Source organism: Equus asinus, chromosome 4, assembly GCF_041296235.1.
Source record: "Equus asinus isolate D_3611 breed Donkey chromosome 4, EquAss-T2T_v2, whole genome shotgun sequence".
Taxonomy (NCBI): Eukaryota; Metazoa; Chordata; class Mammalia; order Perissodactyla; family Equidae; genus Equus; species Equus asinus.
The window spans coordinates 57,013,772-57,037,943 of record NC_091793.1 but is presented as its reverse complement, the minus strand read 5'-3'; the positions used below and the strand labels follow the sequence as shown (position 1 = coordinate 57,037,943).

At 36.4% G+C, this 24,172-nt stretch overlaps 1 protein-coding gene across 3 annotated transcripts in view; it reads left to right on the top strand.

The window, feature by feature from the left end:
- TRHDE (thyrotropin releasing hormone degrading enzyme) overlaps positions 1–20,606 on the top strand; it is a 351,632-nt gene extending 331,026 nt beyond the window's left edge. For all 3 annotated transcript variants that reach the window (XM_070507330.1, XM_070507329.1, XM_014827110.3), the window contains 4 exons: positions 7,259–7,426; positions 7,962–8,102; positions 10,653–10,734; positions 15,700–20,606. In XM_070507330.1, the coding sequence (XP_070363431.1) occupies positions 7,259–7,426; positions 7,962–8,102; positions 10,653–10,734; positions 15,700–15,843 (535 nt within the window). In that variant the 3' untranslated portion in view covers positions 15,844–20,606. The remainder of the gene's footprint in view (positions 1–7,258; positions 7,427–7,961; positions 8,103–10,652; positions 10,735–15,699) is intronic.
- Positions 20,607–24,172: the final 3,566 nt, after the last annotated feature.

Here is a 24,172-nt window from a genome sequence, read left to right as displayed (position 1 = left end):
ATAGTGAAATTTACCTTGGCCAAAATAAAATTTATTTTTAGTTGGGAATCTTTTAATTGAGAAAAATACATTACTTATTGCCTACTTCTGACAGCTTGGTGGTTATGCCTAAAAGATTAACTAAATTACCATAGTTTATTCTTCCCAGCCTGGAGAATGAGCATTGTTAACTTCAGTGACCTTGACAGTGCATTACAAATGAAGGAACTGCATTTGCACAGGCCCTCACATTTATAGATATAATATTTTGATGGATGCAATAAATCTGTGTAATTGTCAACCTTTGTATGAAGAATACAAGACAATGACTGTTGCTATAAATTATTCCTGGGCAACAAGAGTTACTTGTCGAGCCCAGTGTCATCCAGTGGAGGTTTCGTAAACATGCAAGCCTGGATCATGACTTGAGTGAAAACGGTGCTTGTGGATTTGCTGCTGGAGCTAATGGGTCCTCTTAAGAGTCAACCTAAAGTACTGATTTCTAATTATTGTGATTCAGACACACCACTTTATACATATATTTAGACTTCCTGTCACAGCACGCGCTTATATTTACCTGCTCTGATCAGAACCCAGTGAAGAAGCTTAAATATTCACGAATCAGGATAGAGCAGGTTCTCTGAGAAGCCATGATAATAGGCATGGAATATTGTCGGGGGATAATGTGTCTCATCTTTAACACAGGCATCTATAAATAAGGCGATTTATCAGCCATTTCACAACTTCTACTACAACTGTATATTCAAGTTTTAAGTCACGTTATGCTCTTAGAGCTATTTATACCAGCAGCCTGCTCCGCACTGTTTTAGAGTGAGTCATCATAGATGTCTTAATTTTTCTACTTTTGTTCTAGAGCTGTCTGATTATTTTGGTATAATTGGCCATAATTGATTCTGGATGTCATAAAGGTTCTGAGTTGTGAAATGTTAAATCAGTGTTCCAGGCTTTCCAGTAGAATGTGTTTAAAATCCAGTCCAAAACAAAACTTTTAGACATTCAAGCCACAAATTCTCCTCTGATTATTTGCTTTTTCCCTTTACTTTTCTTGGGTCTTTGTCCTGCCTGTCTTCATCGTCATCACTCTGAATTTTGGAGCCTCTCTGTATATTTCTTACTTGTGTTCTTTCTGTCTTCTACCTTTTCTCTGATGTCTCTTTTTCTTTGTCCTCTTCTTTTTAATGTCATGTGGGTCATTTAGTTTCTTATGTTTTTGTGCTTTAGCAATCATATTTTATCAAGTGGTCTTATAACCCAGATACTTAGCCCTCACCATTCCTCTCCCTTCCCACTGAGAAGTAAGAATAGCTACTTTATATATGGGGCTTAACAGTTTAAAGTGTAATTTCATATGTATTGTTTCAGCTTAAGTAAAGTGAACATCCCTTTTAAAGTACATTCATTTCAATTATAAGAGCCATTTAAAAGGAGTACAGTTATCTGAAAACTTACTCTTTTGCTATGTTCAGATGTTGAGTTAAAATGATTGCTCTGCTCCCAGTAATTGTTTTTCCTTCATCTAGAAGGACCGGCAGATGTTTCTTTGCAAATATGCAACATTAAAATATAAAGATGTATTGAACATCATTTCAGAACATAGTAATTTTAAATATTGTTGGTCTATTCTGCACCAGTTTTATCCAACTCAATTTTTTGAGATCCAAAGGGCCTGCAGACTGTTTTTGAACTTTTCCTTTGTTCTCATGTTTTAGTACTCCTTTTTGTTATGCTTCATGGGGATAAGCAGATGCTTTGTGGGCACCAGTGACAGGCTCCCTGGAAGGGGCCCCAGTGAGCAGCCCTGGCTGCTGCAGGATCCTCCTGACCAACGGCTTTGCTGTCTGGTGTTCCTGCCACCTGTCACTGACCGCACGTGCCACAGGGATTCTGTCTGCCTTTGCTCGGGGCCTTGTGGAGATACTAAGGAACAGTATTCCTTCTGGTTGCCAGGATTTTTATAGGAATTCAGTGGCATATTTGACTGACAAGTATATGAGTAGAGTCGGGCGGGATTATAAAAGTGTATTTTATTGTAATGCCTTAAACTTGAGATGTATTCAGTCAAGATTTTTATAATTACCCATTCACTTTCATGGAGCTTATCTAAAAACTTTATTTCTTCTTTCTTTTTAGCCCAGTACTCATTTGGGAAAGATAGGAATATTTGTTGCCACTTCATCTTAATGATAATAGCAATAAAAATAACAAGAATGAGGAATGTTTTACCACATATCGAGACAGTTTTCTACGTCCCCTGCGCTTGGCCATGCACAGCAATAAAGCCCATCCTGAGCCCATGATATGCACCAGGCCGTGTGCTCAGCACCAGATAAACATCATCTCATTTAATCACTGTAACAACCTTGTAAGGAATTATTATTCCTATTTTCCAGATGAGGAAACTGACACTAAGGTGCAAAAAGTCACACATTCCTTCTAAACAGTTTTAAGTTTTGTTCAAGGTGGCTTTCTTAGAAGCAGCCAGGGCACTAAGGAATGGGTGTAGAATGGGAGACGGGGGCAGGAGACAGTATGCACGGGGTCAGCCTTGGTAAATGGGGGTTACTTTTCAGTCTGATATTTTAAGTCACAGACTGTCTGGAAGAAGTGAGACTCCCAGTACCTCTAAGGCTGAACAGGAACCGGAGTGCTGGCAGGGAAGCCCCAACAAAGCAGTCTTTTAATTTTTAGTAAGAATAGGGAAACGAGCTTTCAAATGAATTAATTAGCTGCAAATTAATTAAAATTAATTAAATGGTAGGCCACACTCTGTGTCAATGGGATGTGCAGCGCTACTGAAAGAGGTGCTCTCAGAGAGAATAGAGATCTGAGACATTTTTTCCATTGTCTTTGAAAATAATTAAATCCACATTTCAGCGTTAAGACAATCACAAATGAAAAGAACCTTGTACTGAGAGAGCAGGAATGAGCCCTAGAACTCATGTAGTTTAGCCCTGTCCAATTAGGATGAAAAATGAAGCCCAGAGCAACGACCTTGACTTGCCCAGTCCTAGAGGCGGTTAACTGGCCAAATTAGGTCTTCTGAGAAACTACTTAAAAACAGACTCATATCGTAATTAAGCATCAAAATTTAAATTTTAAAATAGTGTGATTTTTTTCCTTTAGCAAGTATAATTTTCCTCTGGGAGGTATTTAACTATATCATCAAAATTATTTCTACATATTATTCAATGGCATTTTTCTATATTGGAATATATTTTATTCTAATAGTAACATTTTTTATCCTTATAAATGTAATTATACATTTACTTATTTCCAAATTAATTATAAAAGCTATTAAATTATTAAATTTGAAATATATATAAGTACCCATAATGCCCAAACCCAGCGGCAAAATGTTGTTAAAATTCTCTTGGTTATCCTTTCAGTCTTTCTTCCAACATACACATTATGTTTTTTTTAAACTTAACACAGTGGTCTTACAGACATTTTATACTCTGTCCTTAATAGTGTATTTTACCATATCACTAAATATTAGTCTACGGTATCATTCTTAGTTGCTACTTATATCTTAACTTAAATCCGTCCCTTATAGTTATTTTAGGTGAGCCCTGTTGAAAAACAATGCAGCAATGAAAACTTTCGTAGCAAAATCTTTGGACACTTTCCCAATTATTTATCTAAATTTATCAATCTACTTCACACTTTTCCATTGAATAGCTAAAGTACCAATTTACTTTGTTTAAAATATTAGTCCTAGTCCATTAATATTGCTATTTAACTCGGTAAAAAAATTTTCCTAAAAAATGCATGCCTTTATTTTTCCCACCTACTTAATTTTTTAACTTCTACCACAAAGCGTTTAGTTTTCATGCATTTGCTTTTGGCAATGTAAAAAAGGTTAAACATATCACCAAAATACAAAATAAATTATTTCAAAATGATATCGTGAACTCTTATGCTTTCAAAACTTTTATGATACAAAGGAACTCTGTCATGATCCTATTTAAAATGAGAATAGGATAAGAAATATAGGACATGCCGCATTAATTAGGTAGCAATTCTGCAGTGTTAGTACCTGGAGGAGATGAAGGCCCTTTCCTTTGGCTGAGCATTACCCCCTTCATCTCGCACGGAAGCAGCTGGGAGAGCCCAGTTGCCCACGCGTGCAGCTGAGGTATGCCACACCCAGAGGAAAGCCAGCACAGCCTTCCTCCTCAGAGGATAAAATTCCATCCAAAGATTTACTTCTGAGGCAGCGTTAAAGAGAAATGACCATGGGGGTGTACACATTTTCATAAATCTTTTCCACGTTCACAAGAATCAGCCCTCTCCCTGTAAGCCTCACGGCGGGAGTCTCCCAGGACTCATCCGAACCGTTCATGACTATGTGTTCTGTGGGGTTTTCAGCTCATGCTTTACAAACAAATGAGCTTTTTCATTTATTCCTAATGACTTTGGTTTATACAAAAAGACCTTAAACTGTCCCAAGAGCAATCAATTTGCTAAAATGTTATTAGAACATCTTTACAAATTTAGCAACAAAAGGGGGTTCCATTAACAATGGAAATCACTGGGAACAGGCAGCCCTTGGCAAATTTAGCACTCACAAGTCTTGTTTTATTTTCGATGATAAGTACAAAAAATCTTGTGAACCAGACACTGATTCCTTATCTGGTAGGTGGGTAAGGAAGATGAGGAGTGGATGCAGTATGAAGAGGTGTTAGAAAAACCGGAGCGGTGTTCTCCAGCTAATCACCTCTGTCCTTGCTCTTCTTAGGAGCCTTCTGAACGTTAAGCAATGTGTACCTCCTAGCGTCTGCTGATAGAGCCATTTCTGTCCTGAGACTTTGTGGATTTGTAGCTGAGACTGAGGGCTATTTTTCAATGGACCGTCAACAGGTTCAGATTATATATGTAAACATATGTGTGTCTCATTTTCAGAGCAATCAAATTTGATACATTTGCGATGCACAGAACAGCTGCTGACAACTTGAAACTTGACCTGCAGTTTCTTGTAGAGCATAGACAAATTACGTGATTTTTCTCTTGGTTTGCAGCTTCAGCTTCTGATAAAGAATCAGCCAATATTCTGGGCAGCTTCACGTTCAAAGGCCTTCTTTGCCCGGGACAACTTTTGTTAGCTTCCTTCAGGATAGTCTGTCTGTCATTTCATCCAACAATCTACTGCTGAATGCCGTGTCAAAATTTCTTCTCCCTGCTCTATGTATGACCAGCTTGCCATACAGCACCTCCGTAAATACACTAAGTCCTTTCAGTCGCCCAGAGGCTGCATTTTAACAAGTGTCACTTCAACGCTGGTGAACAGAATGAATATTTATTGTTGAAAATCTAGTCTTGCCAACATTGAATATTTCTCAAAGACAATTGATTAAAACTGTGGATTAAAAAAAATGATAATTAAAAAAAAGTTTAGAGGGCCAGAACAGTGGCGTAGTGGTTAAGTTCATGTGTTCTGCTTCAGCAGCTGGGGTTCGTGGGTTTGGATCCCCAGGGTGGACCTGCACATCACTCATCAAGCCATGCTGTGGTGGTGTCCCACATAAAAAATAGAGGAAAAAGGTCAGGTGCGCTGTGTGGCGAGCTGGTCATAAATAGAGCAGGGAGAAGAAGGTTTCAACAACTATTGGGAAGACTATTGCTGGTACTTTCTTCAGAGGGGTCCAGGGCTGGGAGGGAAGACAGGAGAAAGATGTGAAGCTCTTTGCAGTTTTCTTCTGATATCTGTATTCCTTTTGTTTTGTTAAAAACCAACCCAACAAACAAACAAAATGCTTGCCTCCTAATACTACAAAGAAACAAGTCTTCAGTCAGCAAAGTTAAAGTAACTTTTCTTCAGACACATTAATTACTTGTAGGAAGAGACAGAATAATATAGTTTTAGTCATTTCTGGGAACCTTGAATTTTGTATAAAGCTTCTAACGACTATGCAAATGTGGGGTCCTGACCCACAGTCCTCAGCACCCTGACAGCAGCCGCACTTCGCTGCTTAACAGAACGAGGTGGGGTCATCTTCCTGGTGGCCATTCAGACACTTCTTCCTGTTTTCCAGATAGTCCTCCAACCACAGCACTGTTTTAACCATCAACGTCCTAAATCTTTAGAAGGGATTGTTTCAGCTTACTATCCAGAGAAAACAGTTATTATTAGCCACATTCAAATTATAAATGAGAAATTTTAATAATGGATTACTGAATATTACACAAAGCAGAAATGCATTTTTAACTTCTTTTAAATATTGGAGTGATCCTTCAGAGAACTGAGGGATTTTTAAAATGTGGGGTATAAACTGAAACTTGAAAGAACAATATTAGGTAAAAAGTTGCTATGGCAAAGTACACATGAGAATTCACAACTTATAAATAGCCAAGACTAACTAAATCCACTAAGAGTTTCCCACTGCAACATTTATTTTGGATTCAAAGTCAAAATTTAGTTTATTTTTTATAGTTACTCTTGTAAACATAGGGTAAAAGATCTTTATACTTTCTCAAAATTTACTGCTTATGTTTTATCAGTTTATTATCTGTATTAATAATCTTCTAGGTTCCAAGATTTGGAGAGCTACTTGAGGAAAATAATTTTAGAAAAAATTGTCTACGAATTTAGGAGAAAATGTTTCTGTTTTATCCAAATTAGTCAGTCTCTTCAACCGTGCTTTCTTGTCATTCTTGGGTCTACCAATTATGAGGACAAAATCTTTGGTTGACAAGTATGTCAATGTTGGTGGAAATACAAAACACCCTGTTTGTACTGTCTTTTTAGGCATTTGTGTTCCTATTTTTGTTTAAATATAATTTCAAGAGTGGAAACAAAATTTGCATTCAAAACTACTTTAAATAGGGGCCAGTCCAGTGGCATAGTGGTTAAGTTCATGTGCTCCACTTCGGCAGCCTGGGGTTTGCAGGTTCGGATCTCAGGCACGGCCCTAGCACTGCTGGTCAAGCCACGCTGTGGCGGTGTCCCACATAAAAGTGAAGGAAGATCGGCACAGTTGTTAACTCAACAACAATCTTTCTCAAGCAAAAAGAGGAGGATTGCCAACAGAAGTTAGCTCAGGGCCAATCTTCCTCACAAAACAAACAAACAAACAAAACTACCTTAAATAAATACATTATTTTTGAATACTCTTACTATATAGTATTATTCTCTTTCGGGTGATATCTAATTAACAAAATCCTCTTTTCTAAATTGACTATAGTAAAGCAGGAGTTGTCTTTATTTTCAATACTATTGAGCTTTTAATTAACAGAAAACCACCATGGGTTGCTTCTTTAGAATACCACTAAATGTTAGAGACATCGTCTACTGTACAGGAGTTTCACTACTAGATGAGGATGTCTGGGAATTCATATGGATGAAATTCCACTCTACCACAGCTGTTTCTGAGAAGAAGATATTATTGGAAGCCTTAACTTGCAGTGACGACAGGAATTTATTAAATAGGTGGGTCGATTAATTTTCTAAATGTATTCGTGTAATGAAAGTGTTTTCTGTTAATCAAACTCTTCTGAACTTACTTTTATTTTCTTGAGTATATGCTAGTTATTCTAAAATATATCTTCCTAGACCTAAGGGAGATTGCCATGTTAACATGACTAAAACTAGTTGAGTTGAAAGATATAGCACCTTTGTTTCTAAATATCTTATTTATTTTTTCATAAATATATGTGTAAGACAGCATTCATTATAAAAGGAAGTGTTCACTATAAAGAATTTTAAAAGTGAGCTTGCGTCATCAAACCAGAATTGTGATTTCTCCACCCACAAGATTTTTCAGAATTTAATTAATGTGTTAATTAAAATACTATGACTTTGAGCTCCCTCCTTTTAAAAACAGAAAATTATTCTATTGATAAATTTGCATAGTAAAGTTTACTCTGGACTATTCTTTGAAGAATATGATAAACTAAATCATGTAATTTTATAGAAATGTTTAAGTTATTTGAATAAAGGTTTCCCCACAATTCCATCCTTAAAGGCTTCTGAATCTCTCGCTGAATTCTGAGGTGGTGCTCGACCAAGACGCAATTGACGTGATCATCCACGTGGCTCGAAATCCTCATGGCCGAGACCTGGCCTGGAAGTTTTTCAGAGATAAATGGAAGATATTAAATACCAGGTAGAAAAAGAGTTCAATCATTCACACCTGAATGAGTAAATTAAATGTGGCATATGAGAGAGAAAGACCCAACTTTTTGTGTTAAAACCAAGGTACAGATAACAGAATGAGATTTGGAAACAGTCAGCCAAGATGGGTGTTGCCACTCCTGTGAAACTCAGAATTACTTTAACAATTCTCTAACATTATTCATTTGTTGAAGATTGATAACCATAGTTATGTATGGAAATGTGGGGAGTGAAGAAGTTGAACAGGGCCTCTTACCCGGAAACTATCAAGCTTTCCGAGGTTCAAGAAATAGTATCATGAAACTCCTGTATCCTGAATGTGTTAAGGAAGAAAATGACATAAATCAGATATAATGGTATTATAATAAGAACACTTTACTTCTATAAAATTGTTTTAACTTTCCTTTAAATATAAATATCATAAAACACCTGAAATAAAACCATGATATAGAGAAGGAATATTTGAATCATTGCAGAATTCTAGTTGGAGCAGAATTCATTCCTGAGACATCTTGCTTCATGGTCAGAATTCTTCATCCTCAATTTTAGAAGATATTTTATTATGTATTTAAATATATTATAATAAATGTTAATTTACTACTCTGATAATCTCTATAGTATTTTAAAATTGAATTTATTATAAAGCATATAAATTCTGCAGATTCTTAAACTTAAATGTCCCCAGACAGTGAGCAGACCTACTATTCTGTCTCTTACAAATTGGTGTATACACTTTATTTTTTAAAGTACACCTTTATTAGCTGCTCTCATACAAGAAGTTCAATTTGAGTGGATGTGCCATATTAAAACACAATTCTATCTACGGGTATTTCATTGTCAGAAAACACTGATATTCCTAGAAGACGCATTGGCTTTTTTGTATTTTCAACTCAGAAATTGGAACAATCAGGAGAATAGGACTTACTTTGCTCTCATGCACATTACACACACACACTGGCCTCTTCCCTTTGTCCCAAGAATCTTTCTGAAAAGCGAAAGTGACATTTCTGTGCTGGAAGACCTTCTATTTTCTGTGCCACACTGAAAATCCAAACTCCCTAATGAGTGCTCTGACCAACCCCTTGGCCTCTTATTTGCTGCTGGCAGCCTCACAGTGTATACACTCTTAGTACCAAATGCCTGCAGTTGTCTGCACACACCATTTTGCTTCACACCTTTTTGCCTTTGCTTGTGTTGATCTCTGCCTAAAATCACAGTCTTCCTTGATGTTCGGAACTACTCCATACTCAATTTATATGCCATCATCCCTGCGACACCTTTCCAAGACCCCACAGCTAAAGAGACCTTCTCTGAACACTGTGTTTAATTTTATTATCACCACATTTAGCTGTAATAAAAGGAAATTATTTGTTTACAATACCAGATAATATGATACCTTCAGGGAAAAGATTGTGCCTTATTCATCTTCACAAGACTGTAAGCAAAGTTTAAGCAAAACACTCTTAGAAAAAGGATTATTTTCATTCCTGGACAGTAGGCCATTTCTGTAACCACATACTGATTACTAATGATTGCTTACATTATTATCAAATGCCTATTTATTTTATTTTATTCAGATATTTTTCCCATGAAATAGTTCAGTGTCAGAATTACAGCAAACTATGATGGCCATCCAGTTGAGCCCCCTTATTTTACAGTCAAGAAAACTGGAACTCCAGAGCTGAATTACTGAAGGCTGCACAAGCCAGGGCAGCACTAGAAAGCCTCTTGTGGCCGCAACTGGACCTTTGCTTCCCCAAACTCAGAATCTCATTGTCTGTGTACTTTCCTCAGTTCTAAGAGTACCAAGGCTTGTGCTAGGTGTCCTTAGCACAGTACAGACACGGATAAAGTGAGAAAGCCTTCCAACTCACTGGCACCAGCTGTCCCTTGCCTGGGTCGTGAGTCAAGCAATTATGCTGTGGTACAAGGATTATGATACCCAGAGAACAAGGTGATATTTTATTTTAATACCCATGTGAAAAAAATTCTAGTATTTAATATTTTGGGGAGCATTTTTGAGAAATTTGGCTCAGTTTCTAAGCTTGAAAAAGGAGAATGCCAACATCAGTGATGACTGACTGGAGCAAAGTGTCTGTATGACATACTGAGAGTGCCCTGGTTGGGTCTTGCAGCCCTGTTTCTTTGTTGGGATCATTTTTCCTTGTAATGAGCTAGATTGCCTTAAAACTGAAAGTTTAAAATCTTTCTTCCTCAGGCCTTGGTTTGGAAATATACTATTAATTTCTTAATCTAATTTAGAGGGCTCCTTTTTTTTTTTTTTTAAATTTACTACACCTTAGATTTCTCTAGCATGCTGTGAGCCAAATCAGGTGGCATCAGCTGGTGTCGCATAGCCACAGCTCTTCCACCTTCCTGATTCCCTAGAGAAATGACCTTGAATGCTCAGAGATCCTAATGGCTACACTGGTCAAGGCAACACTGGTCAAATGGAATCCATGAGAATGGTTCTAAAAAAATCTGTATAGTAGTATTTCTTAAATTTCTGCCTATATTAATGTCTTTTTTTTGGTCTTTCGAGGTATGGAGAAGCATTATTTATGAATTCCAAACTTATCAGTGGAGTTACAGAATTTCTTAATACTGAAGGTGAACTCAAAGAGGTAAATATTTTAAGATGAGTTCTAATGCTTTTCTTCTATAAACATGTGAAATTATACGTTTACTTCAACCATTTCTTTTCAACAGATTCATACCCATTCCTATAACACACACACACACACACACATCAATGCTAAAGACTTTACTCAATAATTATTTGCAAAAGTATTTCTAACATATTAAACTTTAAATGCCTGTGAGACACATTTGAATGTAATGATTCTCAAGCTGGGGGACCCAAATCCACTCTAGAAATCCTTCATCCAGTCAGCTGCTCCTCCCTCAGCTGGTTCTGTGAACCCAGTTCAGGATCTTTGAAACAACAAAACTGTGCTGTCACATGACTCAGTATTTGCATATGGAGGACCCAGGCTAGGGGTGAGGTGCAGAGTTGGGGCCTCCTGCCCTGTCGCCAGGCCTGTCCAAAGCCTGGGCAACTGGGTGTGACCATGTGCTCCACACCCGTAAATGGAATGAATGCATTTGTGTACAAAGGGTGTGTCTGGCACACATGTTGAGATTATCAGTTTGTTTAATATTCTGCTTGGTACAGCCACAAATGAATTTACTTAGCGAAAAGAAACTTAATTTTTTAAGGAGTAGTGTCCAGGTTGTGTAGCATCTAACATTTCCTTATTTCTCTGATTTATTTTTCTGGAAATTTAAAGCAGCTAATTTTGTTTGTTTGTTTACCATTAGCTCACATCTTTAATAGAGAGAGGTGTGAAATGGGAAGAGGTCAGTAGGTAGGAGGAAGGAGCAAAATATAGACACTGCTTTGACTTGATTAAAACAAGTTGGGCTTCAAGCATCCATTGCTTTTTCGGCAGCCGCTCTCCTCCATTACAAACTGTATAGCTGAGATTTGGCAGTGAGAATCACGGTCTCCTCAGTTCTCACTGGCAGAATGCCAGCTGCGGTGACCCAGAGCTAATTGCTTTGAGCAGTGTTCCCCCAGAAACATCAACCCCAGCACCACCCTTAATATCTCCTAGTACTGCCCAGTTTCGTCTGATCGTCCCCCGTGCACCGACTTGGATTCTTTCACACCGTAAGCTAAGCTAAGCTAAGTCTCTGATTGTAATGATTTCAAGTTCAATTTTTATTCCTGTTATGTGTGTTTCCAACCCTGAAGGCTTTGGTTTCGAAAGCCCCAGTACGTGTTTTACCATATTTTTTAGTAAAGGAGTTAAATGGGAAGGACTTTCATATCTAGGAGAAGCAAAAAGAGCAATTAAATTAATGATTGCTTCCAATTTTCTCTGTATTTAAATAAAGTACTTTTAATTCCATGATTTTACATTCAATAATCTGGAAGGGAAAGACTCTTTAGTCACAATCTTTGCAGCCACTGAAGTGAGCACAGAAGGGTTGAGCTCTCCCCTCCTCCCCTGCCCCGCCTTCTGCTCCCCACCCTCTCACCTTCTCTCCTGTCTTCTGCCCTTTGCCCTCTCCTCCTGCCTCTCTCCCATCTTCTCTCCCTCTTCGTCTGTCCTCTTACTCTGTCTATCTTTCACACTTTCCTTGCTTCAATAAAACTGAGGCCATGGAAAAACATCTTTTAAAGAGACATTCAATTGATTTTATCATATACTGACCATTTTGTTTTACATATTTCACTTATATACTTAATTTTTTACACTTGATATAATTGCCATTTGAAACATTCTAAGATATCCCTATAAGGAAAGGTACAATTTCAAAACGGAAACCAAATTGTACCTTTTATCCCGTTATCCACGAGCAGCTGACTTCTCAGCACAGGCTCCCCGGCGTGAAGGCTGAGGCCCTGCAGACGGAGCTGCCTGCCTGACTGCCTGGACTGACAGCCGCTGCGGAGGCTCTTACCCCCTCTCATCATCCAATCACCACCATAGGACGGGGGACCACTCCTGTCGTGCGGGATGGGGGTTTAATTTGTATTGCCGATGACACCCTTTCATAGATAGGAAGGGGCAGAGGAGATGCCAGCCTCATTCTCCCATGACCAATGAGCCTTGTAAGCAGACAGCCCACTGTGCTCCCTTTGGATATAGCATGTTCTTATTTTCAAGAGTCTCTAGATCAGAAGGGAATCAGCATCGTTATGAATTCTGAAAACTTGTTTGAGATTTTCATGATCCCCATCAGTTTTAGGGGCATTCATTGGAGAAACTTATATTGTTCCATGGTCCTTTCCCAAAAACTGCATTCTGGTACCTGAAACTGGCAATTTCCTTTTAATTACACGGCTCTAACAATTTGAACAATATTTCTCCATGAAACAGTGCGTTTACTTTATTTTAAACTAATGGACATAACAACCTCGTGGAACCTCAGAAGCCCTTGCCATTTTTCCATACTAATGTCTATTAAGCAAGCCTCATCTGCACGTGTTTTCCTGCCTCTTGAGCATAATATATAGCACAGTCGTAGAGGAACATAGATCCTGTGCATCACAGACATCCCATTTACAGTTTTAATGTTGAAAATATAAACCTCATAATAGGGCAACAGCTAATTCTATTCATTTATATAGTTACTCGAAGTATGTTAGGTTTTGCAATTTACTCTAAAAATAGTTTATTTTGTGACGTTTAGAGTCTAGGGTACCCTAAAATAAGAGTTTTTTTAATGCTAAAATGTTTTTAATAGAGAAATTAACAAACATGTCTAGAAATTTTATGTTAAGAAGAACAGCGAGCACAAACAACTCTGACATTTTACTAAATGTTATTTTATAAAAATGTCTAAACTTGCAACATTTTAAAATAAAACCATAAGATGGCATAAATATTTGGGAAACACGATAATACAAACTAATAGCAGCAGAAAACCTACCAAAGAGCTGCAGAAATAAGCAAATTGCAGGCCAAACTCCTTCCGTCTGCCCCATGCCCTGTGAGAGGGGCGGGGTCTGGAAAGGGCTGTGGTCATGCCCGAGGACCAGTCCCGTGGCTGCTCTGACCGCAAGTTTGCCCAAAGAGCTGTGGAACGATAGGGGACATAAGCTCAATTTGTTCCAGCTCTGGAAAGCAGGCCAGATGTCTTCTGATGGATGAAGGAGTCCTAGGATGCATATGAGTCACCACAGGCTCTCTGAGCTCTCAAGGGAAGTATCTAGTGCACTTCAACAGTGGTTTAAGGAGCGAATCTCTGAAGACCCAGCAGTTCTGTTTTCTATTGACAGTTCTCTTGCAGGATGATCTGACCTACTATCCTAGTGTCAAAGCTGTAGTTTGCCTTCAGGGAGGACTAAAGAGTTTTATTTTACCAGTTCAGGCTGGCTTGCTGGCTCACCTAGAGGTCAAGAGCCTGCTCCCCAGAAGTCGAAGTTGCCAAAGGGTAATTTATCACTATCTGGCATATTCAGGAAAATATATAATCCTGCAGAATAAATTTTACAAAGGAATAGATGTAATTTTTTTCCTGATTGACATATATTATGTAAATAATGCCACTGTAATGTCATATTTTTGTAATAAAAGACAAAATTCAAAACATAGATCAAAATGTATTGTTACTTTAGAGATAGAGCCTGAATGAGTCTGAACATAAATATATGAATACAAATGAATTATTGTATTAATCAGCTAAAGTTTAAAAATATGATTCAAGTGCTTCCCTTAGACTGCCTTTTCACATACATGTACATGTTACAGATATATTTGTGTGGCACGCTACCTAGAATATTGAAGATACTCAGTAAATTCCAATCCCTTCCCTTCTTCCTCTTTCCTTAATCTGTGTAAATTTGGCAAAATGTCAAATCAGTCTGATAAATCTATGTTGTACAATGGATATTTCCCATGTTTGTTATGAAAGCATAGTGATTTTGAAGTCTTGTAAAGGATATAGCTCCGAGATATGGTTATCCTTGGCTAATGCTTCGGGGCACAGGGCTTTGTAGGAAAGTAGAGGATAAACTTTGAGAAAACCCATCAGCATCGTGTAATCAGAGTAACGCCATCACAAACAAACCAAGCTACCCATGAACCAATTTCCAGGTTAATTCAAAAGGTATAATTAACTGCATTTTAAATGTCCCCTCCCCCTATTTCTCCCTGTCCCTGAACCATCCTTGACACACTGCACTTCCTTCCTGGCAGAGCCTCCACGTGGCGCCCACACTCATCACACTACACAATGCTTCTGTGCTGCAAGTGGATTTTTCACATTTGTCTATTGCCGTCGAAATTGTTGGTTGTTTGCCAGTTTCTTAAGATATATCAAACAGAAAGAAAAACTGCTAGTATTTGATCTTGAAATAAAATCCTTGAGCATTCCCAGAGTATGTGAACCCTCTACAGAAAATCTTATAGCCATAAAAATTATGAGAAAACGTTTAAAAATATATAACTTATTTTAATTCAGTGCTGCAATTCTCTAGCTAAATGAAACCACATTCCTCCTTCATTCTTTCTAAATCTAGTTACTCAGGAGATTGCAGTCTCATTAATCATCTGGTTTTCATAGCATCATTACTTTTTTCCCCACCACTCAATAGCTTCGGTAATCCCTCACCATCAAAGATAGTGTCAAGCCCGCATACTGCTTACCAGGAGAAGAAGAATAGTTTTCTCTCTACTGACAAAAAGTAAACTTTAAATCCTTATATTCAGTTTTTAAGGCTATTTTGTGCATTGGATATGCTTTGTAATTAGAACTAGTCTTTGTCACAATCCCATCAATATATTATGGAGAGAAATGCGTCTGTTTCAATATTTATTTGTGAAGCAAGAAGCTGAATTTGGAGCTATTTAAACTGTAATGTCCACTCTTTTACCTTTAGGTTCCAAGAGGAACTCCATCACCCCACATGGACACAACCTGTTACAGTCGCTTCAGCACTAGGCTCGCTCCACATGTTAACATCCCTTCTAGCCTGCCTGTGGCACATTGCTTCAAATAGATCCTGCTTTATACAAGTTGGACATGAGTTCATTTCAATACATGCATATTTACCATTTTAAAATCTCTATTTCCAGCTAAAGACCTTCATGAAGAGCTACGATGGAGTAGCCGCTGCGTCTTTCTCAAGAGCTGTAGAAACCGTGGAAGCCAATGTGCGCTGGAAGATGCTTTATCAAGACGAGCTTTTCCAATGGTTAGGAAAAGCCCTGAGACACTAATCTGTGTGTCTTATACACAATTCAACTCAGAATTTTGTGAAAAGAGTTGCTTTATGTGGAATGAGGCAAATGTACTACATGAAAAATGGCCAGATTTTCAGTGTTAACGTGTTGGAGGAATTTTTTGTTTTTAATTTTTGGTTTTGGGGGATTTTCTTTTGTTCGTTTCATTCATTCTGTTTTGTTTCTCTACTGGGTGTTCTTTTCTAAAGAAACTCTTGCAAGTGACACTATCCATGACTGCTTCAGCTGTACATTCTTCGCTGTACGGGACCAAATAAGATAGTGGTGCATGTTGATGTCGCGGTTGGTTTGGAGAAACATACTCAGAGTATTTTGTGCATGGTTGTATGGTCCTGCCTGTGTGCTGGCATGCTTATTTAAAGTGTCCAATGTTGTATGTGAATATATGTTACATCCAGGATGGGCATTATGCAAAAGCACAAAGATTATCTATGACAATCAGTGTTGCAATGAAAGAAAAACTAAAAAAGACAATTATACTCTTAGTCCTGGGCAATGTGAGAGGTAAAACAGCCCTTTAAGTGATCAGTGTCACTTGTTTCAGCACTTGGACTGTCTTCAATGATTACTGTGTTCTAACTCATTTTCTTTGAGTGGAAGCTGTGTATACGTTTAAAGGCATATAGATAGTGTATGCCTATGTATATGTACCTAGGGAAGCCCTATATGTATATCGTATGTTGTACACTGCACTGTGCAAAGAATCTCTTCAGATCAAAGAAAATATGCTTCTTTTTATAAACTTATGCGAGCTTCAAAAAGACTTAAAAGAATTTATCTCAACACTATCTTTCCTGACAATTTGCTGACTAAACTTCTCAACTGTGATGGATTTTTTCATCCACTTCCTGAACAATGGTCTATTCTACTACATAAAAATGAATTCAAACAAAATTTATTTATAAACACTCTTCTCAGTCTCCTAAGTGGCAGCCTCTCTTCCTAAGTATAGATTCTGTCATCATTTTGGTCAGACTTCTTATTGCATAAAACAATTGTGCATACTTAATAATTATCAGTGCTGAGAAAATATTTATTTTCCATCTTGTTTTCCATCTCATATTGGGTGGTCTGGAGAGTTAAAAACTCTCTCCGTGTGTTGGTCTTTGAGTCTATGTAATTCTAATCCTCCAGTGAGCAACCATACCTCAAGTGGGTCTATTAGCATTTAATAACCTTCGATGCCAGTTGTGCCAGCCATTAAGATGAAGAATTACTTTTCTTTAGCAAAGCTTTTCCTTTGACAGTGACAACTCTGTTCTACCTGGGAATTTCAAACAGACCTTTTCATGGCTGTGTGTTACATAACACACGTGTTTTTAAATGGTATTCTCACCTAATAGGCCAGCTCTCCAAACATTGTTTAGATGCTCTAAAAATGATATATTTTGTTTACCATTATAAAATTCCAAAACAACTACTGTACATAAGGCAAATGTTTGTGGACCATGTTCTATTTTCTTGAGGTTTTCCTCTCCTCCAAATATTCTTGCAAATCATTGAAAGAAATCTATTCTAGTTCTAGTAGTCACTGAACACTGGGGGAAAAAAGTGGCTATTTTAGAAACCAGAGCCATAGGTTTATTATAAGTTCGTAATAAAGAGAAGCAATTTCCTAATCCACAAAACAAGTATGACCTAAAATGGAATTTTATCTTTTTAGCAATTACTATCTATTACTCATAATTAATTTTTCAGCACTTCATTTGGTTAAAACAGGTGAATTTTAAATACTCTCTGTGGTTTTAATAAGACATAGTAATGCTTAGGATAAAATCTAAGTCACCCCACCTGTCAGAAGTGATGAAATTCAGTTAGTACAAATCACATATGTGAAATCCTTAAGGGGTAAGTTCTGAGACAGAATAGGAAGAAATATCACACTGTTGTGCGGGTCTGAAGCATCACCACTGGATTCATGTAACAGAGAAGGTGAAAAAATGAGAGGTGGATGTCTTGTTTTGTGTCGTGAATTACTAAAAATTCTTAACAGTTGTGACAGTTTTTGAGCGAAATCACCATTTCTAGATTTGATTTAGAAGGCTTTTATAGTTCTTTTTTCCTCCTCACTGTTAATAATATTAATCCTCTTTCAGTATTTTAGTGGCCTTGAACAACTGGTTTAGGTACAATGTCAAATCCTAAGTGTATAATTCTGTGCAATGTTCAATACCTCATATAGTACTTGTTCAACAGTATAGTGGCATTGATATGGAATTTCGGTTCTACATATTTTTCAGTAATTTATCCTTTCCAATGTTTAAGATATTTCAGGCTTTAACGTTTTTTAGTTGTTTAAATAAGTAATATTTTCAAAATAATAAAATGACCAATGATATCTCTTGGAATATTCTGTAAAATGTAGTTATAAAATTCTATTTTATATATAGAGTTTTATCTTTTTTCTCTTCTTTGTCTATTTTCCAAATCGTATATAAGCACGAAATAACCAATTGTTGAAAGTGTCCAGCATCCAGGCTTGAGACTTTACTGTGCCGATATACGTGCAACAGCAAAACTTGGTCTCCATTAGAAAGGACTAAATTATTTACCGTACTGAGTATTAAATATCTCTAGGTAATTTGTAAATAAAAGGTTTTCCCCATTTTTACACATTTTTCCTGAAAATTTTCTTTTAATCTCTGAAGTTGTTTTAAATACACAAGTGCGACTTCTAAGGCTAACATCTACAATGCTAGGTTTATTCTTGAGTTTCAGTAATATGGATTTTAGCTGGTGCTTAAGCTCACTTTGGTTTATATTATTTCTAGGATGATAGATCACAGGACTGAGATGCTTGTGGTAGTGCAATTTACAAATATTATAACTGTAATATCTTGCAAGGGTATTAAATTTGTACCATATATTTACAATTTGCATTTTATTTTCAAAGAACTTTTACAGTGCTGTTTTATTTGACTCTTTTCAAAAACATAATAAATTATATTAGCCCTGATAGTCTGTTGAGGAAACTGAGGCTCAGAGGAGCAACATGAACCCTATGACATAACACAGCTGTTGATTTGGGGACAGATACAACAACCTAAGACTTCCCATGCAGCCCTCCTACATCAAAGCAGAAAGACACGTTTGAAATGCGTCCATCCATTGCATTGGTTGGAGATGTTTCAAATACCAGGAGCAACATCAAAATACATGATTAAATATATCTACAATAATTATATTATTTTTTAAAGTCTGTGTTTCTAATTTGCATGATGTCAAACTGAATGGAATGTTAATTAGCACTCAGTTTGGTTAACATAAGTAGTTAAATATTGGCACAAAAAGTATAGTTCATTGGTTATAGTTTACTTTTTTAATCTTTTGGTGAACATTGTTTAAATATGACCTTAAAATATTGGCAATTTGCTTTATTTTCCACACACATTTTTCAGATAAAGTCTATCTCTAGTAACAAACGGTTGGAACACAGATAAAATGGTGGTCATCTAAATCAGTGAAAATAGCATTCAGTAAAATGTTTATAAATCTACGCAGACTAAGTTATGAAAACAAAGTTTCTGTGCAGCTCTAGTACTGGATTAGATTCAGTAAAGAGATTCCTGAAGAAGTTCACAATCATGGACTTAGTTAAAATCTACTTGCTCTTAACTTTTTAAGGAAAGTTTTTTAAGAAATCAGAAACCTCAAATAGCCCAGTTAATTCTCCTCGTTATGCCCATGAGGGAACCACACATACCTATTAAAGAAGTGGTAAAAGCTCAGACAATGAGAAATGAAGGTTCCTACACTGGTTTTGTTCCTTTATCAGAGATCACAGCTGAATGATTATCATTTGGCACTGCTAATTATAGAGTGACAATTCAGTTTAATTAAACAAATATTTATTGAGCACCTTTTATTTCACAAAGCACTTTGTGAGAGGAAGAGAAGGAAGAAATGAATAAGGCCTGAAGGAATTCACATCACGATAAATGAAACAATGAACCAAGCACAGTAAGGGCAACATGAAAAATAATTTCATGCTACAGAAGTGGAACTCAATAATTTTTAGGTATGGAAAATACTACACAATTTTTTTTGTACACTAGTTCTCAAAACTTTTATGACACTTCAGGGTAATTTCTCATTGTTTGGTTTCACAGTACTTAATCGTGTTTTACAGAAATGTGTAATATTTAAAAAGTATAATAAAACCACGTGACTTAAACTTTATAATTGGAATATAAATTGCAATACAATTTAGCTTTAAGAAAAGTTGTTTGAGCAATTTAATAATATCAATGTTATCAATAATATTGTAAGTTGCAGGAAGAATGTTTAACTTATGTATGTAAAAGGGGTTCGAGGTTTCTAATGGTTTTAGCATACTATTTGTATATTCACAATGTGTTAATTTTAAGCTAATCATTTATTCTTTAAAGTAGGTTCAACAATTCTTATCCTAGGTAATAATGTATTTGTTCAAATTAGTATTTATGAACTTTTGAGTACAAAAATGTTCTTGTAAAATATTCTGGAATTCCAAAGTTTAATTATATAAGAGTAACCTTCAGTTCAATTGCTTTGAATTACTAAGAAGTTTTCTTACTAAAATATTTTGTTTAATGTGGTTTATATTCTGGAAAAGCCTAACAAAAGTGTACTCTCCTAGCTTTTGTTTTCAACTTTATTTTATGAAATTCCATTTTGAAGTTTAGAAAAGGAGATCTTAAAAGTGTCTTAAATATTAAAAATGAGCAGTTGATAAAAATATATGTTCCAATTTTAAGTATATTGCATATGTGTAATTTCACACTTTTTAAATAAGTTTTTCATAAATGGCCCTACTGGTAGGCAGTATGATTTTATCCAGATTTTGAGAACATACCACTTTAAGGATTTTTATTTCAAATTTATAGTACTTCAAGGATAGTACATTGAATATGTTTATCTTTTGCACATTTCTAGTTTATGTACTGTTACACTAAGAAAAAAGATGACCAATCCTTCACTTTGATCTGAATTAAATTTTCTGTGCTGTGTTAATGTTAAATGAGTTAGAGTATAGGAAATGAACAAAAATTTGAGTGTCTACTAAATACCAGACACTTTTTAGATGATATCTCATTTAATAACTCCTGTGAAATGTCATCAGTTCCAACTCACCAGTGAGCAGACTGAGGCTCAGAGTTGTGATCAGTTTACATAACTGGTGGTAAATATCAGCTGGGACTCAAAACCCTGCAAACCCAAGCCTTGTACGGTTCACATTCGTCAACAATCTGCCTCCAACGTGCATGGAAACCTAGGACGATCCATATGGATCAGACTCTACCTATGATGTGAACAGAGGCTTAGCTCGCTGTCTCATTGTCGTTGGCTTATTTGAGAAAAGGTTAATTAGTGCATTCCAGTTTACCACTCATTTCTTAGCAAAGTGACTTCATATAGCCCATAAACGTTTTCATCAAAACGTTTTGACATTATTGTGTTGTGTAGTCGGGTTTAAGTTATGACAGGTAATTAACAGGTACTCCAGCCAAGGAGCATGGAAAATAAGTGAAGAGGAGGATGGATTGCAAAGCTCTTCACCAGTGGACCAAGAGATTAGGTTAAACCTCTGTCTTGCATGTGGAGAAGACCTATTAGTCTAGCCAGAACTTTCCTTTTGCTTAGAGGTGAGGTTAGAGAAGTATTTCTCTCTTTCTGCTTATAACTATAGATGGACTGCCTCTGTTTAATTCACTTGAAGTTCCATTTTCATTGGCCTGCTGTGTGTAGATACAGTTTCCGATAACTGCTTTGACCTAGCTCTGCATAGGTCAACCTGCTTTTAATCACGCACGTTTTTATCATGTCATGTAAGAATGAAAGAGTGAAATGCTTTATGGCAAACATTACCATGGACTTGAGAACATCTGCCTTGAATGTGCAGTGCATTTATTTTCTAAGTTAATCATTCAGTCTGTCTCCCTGTCGCCTCTGCTGGGTCTACAGTCTACGCTGCTGTTGTACATGCTTCTGCTTCACCTTCAAATAACTTTGGACCTACTGGGTGAGAACATTCATTAGTCAAATTTTGTTATTCAGTCTTATTTAAAATAGATTTGTTATCTATTTCATTCCTCAAGTACAAACTATTTTTAAATGAATTTCTCCTCAAACGTTATATTCTACCCTTAAAAATAGTATATAATAATCTCATATTATCTTTTTAAATGCTACCTCTGCAGTGCCATATGTGAATATACTTGCCATTTTTCTTTGCTATATTTTAGTCCCTTTGCGTTTTCATAATCGTTGGAAACAAACTAAGACTATAAAACTAAAACATATTAGGACTATGAAGCCTGTGTGCTGTCCAGAGGCTTGCAGCAAGAAGAGACATTCTGCCTTTGAGCTTTCATGATTGCCTTTCTGGACACCACTGAATTAATTAGATAATCTTTACAAAATATGTGGACTATTTCTAATGAACTTGGATTTATTCAGCAACAAAAGTTTATTTTCCTAAAGCCATTCCCCAAATGAACAGACTTATTTAAAATATGCCAAATGGAAGCACTTTTTTCCTTTCTAATATTTCAAGATTTTGGAATAAAAAGTAACTGTTCTTTAGTAAATACAAGTTACTAAAGCATTTACCAAATAAAAGACTTTGTGTCAGTTTAGCAGATAAATTTTTCTATGGCATGCCTTTAAAATTATTCAGTAAAAATTGAATCAGTGTGTATTCAACATGAAATTTTTATTCCATTATAACCAAGCACTAACAAAATGGATTTTTCTAAATGAGAAAATTTGTCTTCTGTATTTTAAGAAGAACAAATTTGAATTTTGCCTCTGATAATAAAATTTTATACAGTAATGTGTAATTCATCACTGTCTTAATTTTCTGACATGCAGATAAGGCCAACATAAATAATATCCTCTGCTTTTTTATTATGCTGCTCTTTTTGCATGAGAATCTCTTAAAAATTCTGACTATACACACTGTAGAGGTCCATGAAAAGGGAAAAAAAACACTTTATTTTCTGACATGGACTTTTCAAAACTATACACACGCTACAGCTAGAATAAAGAAGTATGTATTTGTGCTATATTGTAAAAAATACCAATTCAGTCTCCTTTCTAATTATATGCCTGTAGAATAAATGAAATGATCTGCACTTTGGTAAAAGTGATTTTACCTGAAATGCATTTCAGATTGCTTTTTAATAGGTTTTCTGTATTTGACAGACTGTCAGGATCCCTGAATTTCAAGAACTGTTTTCAATAACATCAGGCCTATAAAATATATATAATCAGGACTGATAAGTAGTACTCAAAATATATTTTTTAGCATCTCTGGGTTTTTCTTTTTCTAAGGATTATTCAGACAACATTAGAATTTGACTGTGCAAAGCCACCCATTTGAGCCCTACCAATGATGCTTTAGACAGCCATAGGAAATCCTCCTCTGCCGTGGGCGCGAGAAGGAGAAATGGAAGGCCTTCCAAGACAGCATCAAGGACACTCCTATATACTCACAGTCAGCATCTACATGTGGTGTGTGTGTGTATATATACTGGAGATATATAGATATATGTGTCTATATATTTCAGATATATTATATATATACATATATATATCTCATTTATCTATATACATATAGTCTGCTTATTTCACTGTCCAAATGATAATTGTGCTGTAGAAAAATCACATAAGTCAGAAAATTGCTATTGCAAAATACAAATTGGGGTTGTAGAGCATAGGTACCATCTCTACCTGAAAGCCTGTCAATGATGGTTAAATGTACAAGCATGAGAGCAGGAATTCTCTCTAAGAATCATGAGGGAGCTTATTACTTTATTAAGAAGCAATTTCTGCCTGGCCCCCAACTCTAGAGATTCTGTCTTACTAGGTGTTGGCGGGATGTGGTCATCTGCATGTTGAACAAGGATTGTAGGTGACTCTGGTGGAGGCGATCCGTCCAGACTACACTCTAAGAAACATGGCTGGCACAGAGGTTCTCTGCCCTGAGTTTCTCACCTGGAGAGCTTTTGAAACATACTGATGCCTGGACCAGACTCCAATCCAATCAAAGAAGAGTCTCTGGCATAGAGCAACTGCATCAGCATTTTTTAAAGCCACTAGACGATTCTAATATGCAGTCATGGTTAGGAACCCTTGGGCAGGAGATACCAAATTGAACTTAAGCAATATAGAATGTTATCGCAAGGACCTATTTTCAGAAATCTAAGAAGTTCTTATTATTGTTTGACATTCTTTGCCAAACCCGAAAGTGAAAAAGGTGTTTTCCATTAGCTTACTACTGAAAAGCGAATAAGAAGCGTGAACACACGACCTTACTGCTATC